The sequence below is a fragment of the Scatophagus argus genome, chromosome 19, assembly GCF_020382885.2.
Source record: "Scatophagus argus isolate fScaArg1 chromosome 19, fScaArg1.pri, whole genome shotgun sequence".
NCBI lineage: Eukaryota > Metazoa > Chordata > Actinopteri > Scatophagidae > Scatophagus > Scatophagus argus.
The window spans coordinates 13,101,555-13,112,558 of NC_058511.1; the positions used below are offsets into that span (position 1 = coordinate 13,101,555).

The following is an 11,004-nucleotide window of genomic DNA, read 5'->3' on the forward strand; positions in this document are numbered from 1 at the left end:
CAATTATTAATGTCAAGTTACTAAAAATTCTCACTCTATAATTTGTTGTTGTTTTCAAAATAGTATAAAAGCAAGTATAAATATGAACAGAAAATTAATGTAACTGCAGGTGTTTTTTTTTTTTTGTTTTTTTTTTTTACTGGTGATATATTTTCATCATGATAATTTTTACTAAAGTTTACTGATTAACGTTTGTTTTGCTTAATATTTCCCAACAGAAATGTACAGATTTATGGTCAACACTTTGTTGCGTGTAAAGATCATTAAAATTAATTAATTTTTTTTTTTAAAAAAGAATATTTTTGGGCGGAAGTAACAAATTGGCTTTAGATCATCAAATTGCATACAGTCTCGTATTTAATCCATTTAGAAAATAAATGTATGTTCAAAATTTTGTCTTGCCCAGCTGTCACAATGAAATGTCTGTCCAATTAAGACAAGTCAAGATCAGAGCATATGTACGAATAATGTAAAAATTAATTTACTAGAGCTCATATTCAGCCTGTAGCTCCTCACCTTTAACGACTTTTTTAAAACTCTGAGTAGCCGGGTTTTGGTACTAACAGCTACAGTATTTGCATTACTTCGGGTTTTGTCCACTTAAATACCTCCACTCATCACTGGGTTTGCTGTAACGCCGCCAGCAGGCCGTCCCGCTACATGCAGCACTTCATTCTACCACTGGTGGGCGCCACACAATGACGCCACAGCCGGAAACACGGCATCTGAAAGCTTCATTGGCGCACGCGCACCCGATTTTCTTCCTTTCCAGCGCTCGAGCGAAAGAGACAAGATGGGCCATCAGCAGCTCTATTGGAGTCACCCCAGAAAATTCGGTCAGGGATCCCGATCCTGGTCAGTCCTCAATTTAATATATCAATTATCGACATTTGGACTAAAACGAGTCAATTTTAAGATGTCTGAGGCCTTTAGGATCAAAGAATTTCTCACCAAACAGGCACCGCATGGAAGCTGCTCCTGAGCTAATATGGCGGTGGAGGATGCACCCAGCAAGCTTAATGGGGCTAGCGTCGTGTTTAGTTAGCCGTTCACTGTGTTTGAAACCTAATTACTGAATCCCCAGAAAGCTTGAAACATGTTCAAATAGGGCTTGCGCAGTTGGTTAGAATAAATTTAATTTTGTTGTAATAATGCAAGCCGTACGCTATTAATAGTAATTTCAGAATGTGGTTAGGGTTAGCAGAGATGCATAGAGAAAGTCATAGAGACTGACAGTGTGTTACCTGTCGAACCTGTAGTTTGTATGAATGAATGATGGCTAACCTCAGATACATTATACTCTTTTATGCGAGGATAGGCCACCAACCTCTTTTCTTATTTCTTCCAGCCGGGTATGCTCGAACAGACACGGTCTGATCCGTAAATACGGTCTCAATATGTGCCGCCAGTGCTTCAGGCAGTACGCTAAAGACATCGGCTTCGTCAAGGCAAGTATTGTCCATTTTTACCTTACGTGAGGTTACTTTTCTGAGTACATTACCAGGCTATGACTAAGTAAAGGCTCCCTGTAAGCAGTCATTACTTATTTTAAGGCGAACTACGACCACAGCATATGTACAAATATAGTTTTGATTGTTTAAAAACTTAGATTTTAAGGAGTAGTCTCTAAATGTTACGTCAAACTGGCTTTTCATAAGTTGTAATTTGGTAGCACATCTTTGCAGGAATTCAGCATTATTAAGTCAGCAATGCACTTATTGTGTTTTCATTTCATTTTCATTTTGTATGACTGGTTGGTTGAATTTGTAACAGCAATGCTGCATGCATGTAATTTCACCTTCACTAATGTTTTTTTTTTTTTTTTATTTTTATTTATTCCCCCCCACACAGCTGGACTAGATGTCTGGTGCTGACACGTCCTCAGACGGGCTAACTGATCTCTGAAAGGGCAGCAAAGATGGGATAAATCAGCACTGCAAATAAATTGTGTTTTTTGACCAAGCTAAATGTACTGTCTTTTTATTCATGAAATATTCATTTCCTATTCGCAACAACTGAACACACTGAGACAGAACATGCTGATCATTCATCTGTGGGTACCTTGTTGATACCAACTGAACGTTGAAATTACACTGTTGGCAAAATAAAATTCAGCAGTGCTGCCGTAAATACATTGCGAGATTTAATGTTTTTGTTGACTCGGCTAGTTTTTGGGGCTGCATGTTACGGTGTTGCTCTGTCGCTACACTGTGTTGTGATAATCTGTGACATAGATTGGGTGTAGGTGACACCTGCCAGTCCAGTATAACAGCACAGTGTACAGAGTTACGAGACTAATTGTAGTGTTGTGTATCATTGCAGGTTAAGTGTTTTTCTTCCCATTGTTTAGGTAGTAATTGAAGACATCCACATAATTGGTGAATAACACCAGGGAGATGGTTGGTATCATTGGAAATCAGTTTGCACAATGGTTGGGCAAGAAGGTATAAATAGAATATAGTAGTTCTAATTTGACATGAAAACATCCATTAAATAAACCAGGCCACCTTGATATCAGATTTGTGAGACAGAAACTAAGCTTGCAGACTTTTCTGATAAAGCTGTCACATTAGCTTGTTAGTGACTTGAGATGTTTGCAGAGGTGTTTACATTTAGAGAGAGAGCACAAATGATCTCTGCAACTGCAGCCTAATAAACAGCACTGCAGTGAAGAGAAACTGATAAATTTCCATATCAGCATGCAATTGCTGGCTGTGACTCCCTCACAGCAAAGATCTGGTGACGCACTGAGGTACTGGTCTGGTTCAAAATGAATGAAATCTGATATGTTCCCTATAGTGCGGCAACGTGATTTATGTCTTATGACCACAGGCTACCAAACTTAAAATACTGAGCAAAGTCAGCAAAACATCAGCCTAGCAACTATTCTCTTTCAAATTAAGCAGTGCTCAGAATTAGTTTTGTGCTCTCTCAAGCCAGCTCTGCTCAATATACAGTACTTTCATAGGCAGGTGGGATTCTATACAGATCTGTGATCATGTCTTCTCCTCTCTAAAAGAGGGTTATGTGTGGAGCACTAGATGGCAGCAGCACTTCACGTTCTTTATTGAAGACAAGCGATGGAGAAAACGCCTATGGCACCATTCAGACATTCTTCAGCATTTATCATATGCAGATAACTGGCCACTTTTCCCCTTTTCTCATCCCAAGCAGCTACAGAAGATTAAGTTAAGGTCTTGGCAGAAAGTGTGTGTGGTTAATGTGAGGTTACAACCACCAAAAGGATTCTGCACAGGAAGACAGAAAGAGCACAGGAAATATTTTACTCAGGTAGATATGCTGTTATTTATTTATCTTTTTAAATCATTTGAAACATTTACTGTGATCCATGCAGACCCTACGGGGTATATTTAGATCAGAACTTGAACTCTGATGGACTATCAGCCTGAGGTTTGGGCAACAAATAAATGATGTTTGGCAAAGTCCTGTTTATCATAAATAACAGATCTCTTTGTGCACGGCAGGAGTAAGATGGGACTTGAATGATCCCGGTGGGGAAGGTGGAATGTGGCAAAGAAAAAAACAAGATCACAGCAAAAATGAGGGTTGTAAGAACACACGAGCTACAATTTCAGCACAGGAAAATGCAATATAAAAGATTTAAGACAGATGTAAAAAGCAAAGCAGTGTGCCAAATTCGAGTAGTAGTGCTTTTTATAATGAGGTACTGAAAACCCAATCTGTGTACAAAATGAATAAATGTCAGTGGCCATGAAATATACAATACAATGAAAAAACGGTGCATGCAGTATGTGCAGCATGTACCCTTTAAACCTAATGCATTTATATATGCATGAGGAATAAAATATGGACATTAATATCCCATCAAACTACAGTCACTGTATGTGCAATGTAACATAGAGGATGTATGTGTAAATAAAATGTTTACTTATATATTATATAAGCTCTAACCCACAGGCCTAAAAGAGAGTTTGTGAGGACTGTGTGTGCTGGTTGGACAGGAGGACCTGAACACAAAAGTGCTCCATGTTGCATCAGTTCACGGAGGCGGCAGGAAGGTGTTGTCTTTGATGTTCAGTTCATTTTCATTTTTCTTTCACGAGTCTATTAATGCTCTGGTTATGCTGCCTCCTCAGCACATCGCTGCCAAGACAGGCGGCTGATACAACACGCTGAAAACTCTGTTTCATCCAAGCTAGCTGAGTCTCTCTTTTCTAGTTCAGTGCCTCTGTGTGGATAAACCAGTTTGCTGCTGAAATGCAGTCCCAGTTTGTGTCTCTCATCTAACACCATTTTAGTAAGCAGTGGCAGATTTAAGCTGCCTCAGGTACCGGGGTGAAAAAAAATAAAAAGGGCACCAGCCAAATTGCAGCGAGACACCAGCACACACACAGTCATGATGCTTTTATAGTGAAATTGTTCCAATCCCTGGTTAATGTCAAACTTACTTAACCTAGCCTTGTGCTTGATGGTGTGTAAGGTGACAATAAGAGAACACTGTTAGGCTTCCTGTGATAATGACACTGCGAAAAAAAGCATATATGTGCTGTTCGTGTGTAATATATATGTGTATGTATAACGTGCATGACATTTACTTTTAAAGGGGTATTATTACTTTGAAGTACTGATGCTTTTACCTCAGTCTGTGACATGATAACTTTTACATAAAGTCATTATAGTACGGTGGTTGTATTTGTTACAGACCAACACTACACACTGACAGCCATCCCCAACCTCAGATGACCCAGCAGCCCTGTGGCTACTTTGAGGGATCATAGCACCAACCTCCCACATTGGCTGCTCACACAGCTCCCCATCTGGCTCTGACCCTGGCTAGGTCCAAATATCTAAACATCTCCCTTTTGTTTGTCCATTAGAGCCTCCTTCAACTTTGCCCCTACCTAACCCCCTGGATCTTCCCATTGTTCCTCCACTAACTCCTCCATTGGTCCCCCCACCACTTGCTCCTCTGGTAGCTCTTCTTCTGTCTCTCCCTCTAGATATTTTCTTAGCACCAGCTCCTTCGCTCACTCCTCCTGAATTTGAATTCAGTTTATTTTTTACATTGAACTGAACTGCAGTGGAATTTATTTTAATGAAATTTATTTGAATTAAATCTATTTAAATTGAATTTATTTGACCCAAATTTATTATTTATTATTACTTGAATTAAATATACCTGAATTGCTTTCAACTAGAATGATTACATGCATTTGAACTGATGAAGATTAAACCGAAGTGAATTATATTAACTTAATCTGAATTAAAGGATGAGATGAGGCCTTGCTGCACTATGACTTATGATTTGGGGGGGGGGGGGTCTCTAGTGTGTTACACCCTCCTCTGTGCAGAGATAGGAAAGGGGTGGATGTCTGTCAGCGCTCACATTGGTCCACACTGGAACAAGTACTTGTAAAAGGTGTAATAGTATTGGCAACAAGGTATGAAAAAATGCATATTTCATGTTATTGTAAGATCCAATGTGTGATAATTATACCTGTGTTTACCTGATATGTAAAGTTTTTACTTATAGCCCTCCTTGACTTCCGTTTGTCTTTGAGAAACGAGGAGAGGAGATGGAGAGGAGGTGGAGAGCAGGTGGAGAGGTCATGCAGGGCAATAGGATGAGCAAGCTCTCATTTAAAAGATAAATATCAATGTATTTAATGTTTTTATCAGAACGACTGTATTAATGAATAATTCATTCTGTTCACCTTTGTTCTCTTAAGATTTTACCTGTTATTCCTTTTTGTCAATCATTTGTTTTTTTTTTTTGAGAGTGTAAAGTAGAGGGAAGTGGCTGAGGAAGAGAAGAGGCGAGAGGAGACGAGGAAAGGTGGGCAAAGACATTAAATGGAAGAGAGGAGAAAACCGAAACTGTGTGCACAAAGATCACTTCAACAAACCAGAAGCCCAACATTTATCTAAGCGTGATGAAGACATTGAGAAGGACTTGTCCTAAAATGTTTTTTTTTCTCTTTACACAACATTGCAAAATGTGCTTTAAGTAAAAAGTCAAAACAAGAGGAAATGTCTCATTTTGATTTCTAAGGCTCAAGTTTTACCTCATGGTTAACTTTTGCAGTTCATACTGTGTGTTGGAAAATCAAAAGTCTTTCTATTTTCATATACTGTTGTGTTTTGTACACAGCACACTTTTAAACAACAGGGGTGTAAACCATTTCCTGTGCCACCCTAAATCCCTATCAGAACTTATGGGTATGAATGAACATATTTTGGAGGAGGAATTAGATTTTTTTATTTATTTTTTGCTTTATTCACACCTAAACTGTTCTTATACTGTACACTGCACACAGTGCCAAGCCTGTACACAGTCCCTTATAAATATATTACCATGTGCACACTTTGTGGACACAGCCACATCTTAACCAGAATAAAACACAAGTCTGAGAAGGGACCCCTCATGTGGTGGCTGGGGCTCAGAGTCTCGGTACTGCTGCGACTGACAGCCAGGCACGTTGCAGAGGTCCCCCATCCATCTTCTAGATTATAGGGAAAATAAGTGAATTCAGGGTGTTTAAGTGCTCTGTTGGCATGGAAATATTCCACTGGGTTTGCCTGTTTTCAACTGTTAGACCAAGAAGCACTTCTCCCTGCAAGGTTCCTCAAAGGGCCGGTGAGCAAACACACTTGTTCTCCCTCAGTTTCAACAAAGCAGGATCGGTGTTGGCTGAGTGATGGCAAATAAAAGGAAATAAAAAAAAGTGCAGCAGCCAGAGACAAAAAGAACAAACAGAAAGATTAATTGAAAAAAAAAAAGAAGCAACAGTAAAGGCAGGAGCAGTTTATTCTCACTCTGAAATTCCGCAGTGACTAAGAGGCTGAGATGTAAGCAGCTCTAAATATTGATAATCAGCTGATGTTTTGTTCACAGTAGCCTCATTTTATTTCAGCAAAAGTAATAGAGAGGTTGAGAAAGTACTTGTTTTTACCTAATATCTGTAGCCACAAACATCTCCAGACTGGAGTGTTTTCTTGCATATTTTCCCTTGCTTCAATGTGTTCCCTTGAGAAGTGTGATGTTCACCACACTGAGCTTTATTACAGTCCAGTTAGCAGCACCTGGTTTACTCAATTGTTCCAGTCAAACAGGTCCTAACGCTCAAACCGCCATGGAATACACATTCCACTGCTGCAAAGCCTCAATTTAGGCTTCGATGGCTTTTGCAAACATTAATTTCTCCATAGATTTCTCGGGGGGATTATGAAAACTGAGAAATTGCTCCTGTAATGCAGAGAAAATGTGTCTATAATCTTCAGGCTAATCTAAATTAATAATAAAAAAAATACTGCGTTACAGTGTTATCAGTCGCTCACGAAAGATTCACATCCGAAGTAAAAGTGTTTGACTCATTTGTGGTTCACCTGCCGCCACAGGAAATGCACAGGTGTAATTAATAACACGAATGATGGCTGCTTTCCATTAAGACAAGCTTGTTCCAAGATCCTGCTGCATTTTGGCTCACAGGAATGAATTTCTACGGCATGGAAATGGAACAGAGCCATCATTAGTGTTATTAGTTACACCTGTACTTTACCTGCCACGACAAGTAAAAATGTCTGCTGTTAAGAATAATTTTTGGCACAGACGAGTTTGACATGCTTAGTGTGACTTTGCAGGGACACCAAATGAAAAAGACTGAACCTTTTTTCAAATTTTACTTTAAAAATTAATTAATTAACAAAATACTATAATTTTTTTTAACAAAATGATTTCCCGATCAGGCCCTGCGATTGACTGGCGACCAGTCCAGGGTGGACCCCGCCTCTCGCCCGTAGTCAGCTGGGATAGGCTCCAGCTCCCCCGCGGCCCTGACGGATAGGCGGTTTAGAAAATGGATGGATGGATGGATTTCCCGATCAGATGTCAGTGTGTTCTCCTCACACTCAACATTTTGCCCATTTTTAGTTGAGCATGTCATACTTCACAGCAAATTTATGGTAATTTGGCAGGACTATTATACATGTTTTCAGGGAAAAACGCTAAAGAAATTGATCAAAAAAAATCTTTAAACTGTTGTGGTAAAGGGATGCAAGTCTAAGTCTAATGGTGTCCGACTCTTATCTGAGACTATACAGCGAGATAATGTCAGGCTGAAACAAATTAGTGGGTAATCCTACTACTATAATTGGAGAATGGATTGTGTGTGTGTTTGTCTTTTTGTGTGTGTCCTCCAATTCCCTTCAAACTTGCTTCCAAAAAGGTTCATTGGGCAAACCTTTGCATAAGGTGTTTGTTATTGGTCCTTGTATTCATTTCATTTACAGAGTTAGACTTAGACTTCACTTTATTGATGCCTTTGGGGAAATTGAATTCCAGCAGCTTATAAAGTAAGGAAGCAGCACACAGTGCAGTTTACAAACAACAGCTATTTGCAAACAGGTATGATAATAAGATAAACTCTTAGCTAAATATAGAAAACAGAGATAAGAAAAAAAAAAAAAAATAAAATAAAATAAATATAGAGAACTGTATATGCTAAAGAAATACTCAGAAGTTTTACTTTTAATTTTTGAATCCTTTATTTTGAAATCTGATCCTTGATTTTGAAATCTCCTAAAACTACTTATCTATCTTAATGCAGAAAGTATCAATCAGGTTACACTTTAGCATCATCCCTAAACAGAAGCTCAAATCATTGCTGCCAAGTCTCGGTGCCACCAGATGCATGTGACTGAACTGCAGTAGCAAATTGCTAGCAAAGTCAGGTATGGCTTATGTCTCTAAGGTGTGTTTCATGTATCTCAGATGAATGCAATCTGCAAGGGCTCATGGTGATCACAAATCTGTCTGTGCATATTGTATCCATGGAAGAATCCAGTCCTCCTCCTACACGAGGGATTCTTTTCGACTGAAACTCTCGGCAATACAAGCAGTTCTTGCAAAACATCAGGCAGTATAATGGGATGGTTGTTAATTAAGCAGACGCTGTGCATCACAATTTGCCAGTTTGCACACTTTACAGAGTTTATAGCAAGAAAGCAAATTATACACCTGTGAAACACAAAAGGCTGGATTCGACAAACAACATCCACCTGAATATTAACAGGCAGGGCTCTTAACAATTGGATCACCAGAGAATATGAAACGTCTCACCTATTTGAAAAGTTAGGCAGGTGATCTGCACTCACACCTCTGAATGACTATGTCATTTCCCAGCTGAAGAAAATACATGCAGAGCCAGAGATTAAAAATGTGTTGCTTGCTACTACTAATGTGACAAATAGAAAAAAATATTGTACAAAATGCTTTTTGATATTCAACATGTGCTGTACTTGCACTTGGTTGGCACAATTCTAATGCAAAGGAATCCATCAAACATCTGTGCACAGCTGTGGATAATCTGTTCTTACAAAGCCATGGATGTGTATAGCATTTAGGTCTGGTACTTGTTTTTAAAGGGAAAGCTAAGCTGGAGTTGACCTTCATTTATTAAAACAAAAGTCCTACAAGGCAGATTTACACGCATGCCACAGATCGTAGTTTTCTACTCTATGAATAACAATAAAAAAAACCCTTCAAGTGATGGGATTTAACATCCCACATAATCATATAGGACACCAACTCTCACGAGTTTGTCAATAAATCACACTCTTCCCTCTGCTATTCAGTGCAAAAATAGGCTGCAGAACCCAAACACACCTGTGGGGGCAGTGTTGCACCACAGCTTAAACTAAAAGTGGCACTGCAAGGTGAGGTGACAGGAGGTGTTGTGCAAATCTCCGGGGAGGAGCACCCGCAGTGAAAAAAATTTGAAAAAAGAGAGACACAGAGCCTCTATCAGGCTGTCAGCTTTGGGCATATCTAATTGAATACGCCATGCCATTTGAAGTGGTGGAGTACAGCTGGAGCAGAAAAGAAAATCGTGGGGCAGGCGCTGAGGGAGCACAGACTTTGCCAAACAAAAAGACAAATCAAAGAGTGAGCACAGAAGATGTTCAAACGGATAACTGTGATCTTTGCTCTGTTGTATGTGGTGCAAGTGGCGGCATAGAAACGTCTGAGAAAAAGCGGACGAGAGGCTGTTGTGTCTGTCTTCGAGGATGGTTTGAGGCAAGGTATTAATTATATGAAGATGAGCTCATTCAGCATCAACAGCCCTTCAAATATATTGATATAAAAATACAAACAAAAAAAGTCTCTGCTGCTACAGGCAAGCATTCACTACTGTTTGAAGCAATTGTTAACAAATGTAACCATAATCATAATTAAACTTAACAAATTGCCATTATTATTACTACCAGCTCTAGTATTACTGAAATTCTGTGGGTGATTTGTCCCAGCGGTGTTACAGCAGAGGCCATGGTACAACCAGTGCGAAACACTGTCCTGTCTCTCCGCTTCATTGCTTTCAAATATATTAAAAAGTGGAAAATCGTATTAAATGTAATATAAATGTTAACTGAGTTATAACACTGTCGATTGTGATAGTTTTTATGAAAATGATAATTTCATGAATGGTCAAAAGAGGAGAGCCAACGGAAAGGAGAGGAAAGGAAAAGAGATGACCAGATAGGAGAATATAGGACCAAAGGAGAACTGAGGGTTGGAGTGGATGATAGGAGAGAACACATACTGAGGCTAAGGGAAGGTACTCACAGCCAGAGGTGGACGGTAATGAAGTATATTTACTTATGCAAATTTTTCGAGTACCTGTATTTTATATGAGTTTTCATCTTTTTTTTTTTGGAATTTAACTTCTCTGCCATTGACAAACAAATATTGTAATTTTGACTCCACTACATTTCTGTGAAAGTGAAAGTTCCCATAACCTTTGAAGCATTGCTTTGAGGTGAGAGGATGAATTTTCTCTTTGAGGTGTGTAAACATTTGCTATATTACACGTGCTGTGGTTGGTCAAATGAAATGACTTTTTATGGATTTTTATGGATTTGCCAGCCAAGTTGTCATATTGGGACAGAATCCTGTGTGAATCCACTGCTGACATATAGTCCTTTCAGAAATATATCTTTATATCTGGTCAAATGATCTCAGTAGCA

At 39.0% G+C, this 11,004-nt stretch overlaps 1 protein-coding gene across 1 annotated transcript; it reads left to right on the plus strand.

The window, feature by feature from the left end:
• The first annotated feature begins 699 nt into the window (after nucleotides 1-699).
• rps29 (ribosomal protein S29) lies at nucleotides 700-1,963 on the plus strand. Its single transcript, XM_046374014.1, has 3 exons — nucleotides 700-855; nucleotides 1,349-1,448; nucleotides 1,852-1,963. Exons 1-3 carry the CDS (start codon nucleotides 794-796, stop codon nucleotides 1,858-1,860), a joined length of 171 nt encoding a protein of 56 aa, XP_046229970.1. The 5' UTR covers nucleotides 700-793; the 3' UTR covers nucleotides 1,861-1,963.
• Nucleotides 1,964-11,004: the final 9,041 nt, after the last annotated feature.

Coding starts and splice junctions, on each gene's coding strand:
- rps29 (XM_046374014.1), top strand. CDS start 794: ATGGGCCATCAGCAGCTCTATTGGAGTCACCCCAGAAAATTCGGTCAG. Junction 856..1,348: donor GGTCAGGGATCCCGATCCTG/GTCAGTCCTCAA, acceptor TATTTCTTCCAG/CCGGGTATGCTCGAACAGAC.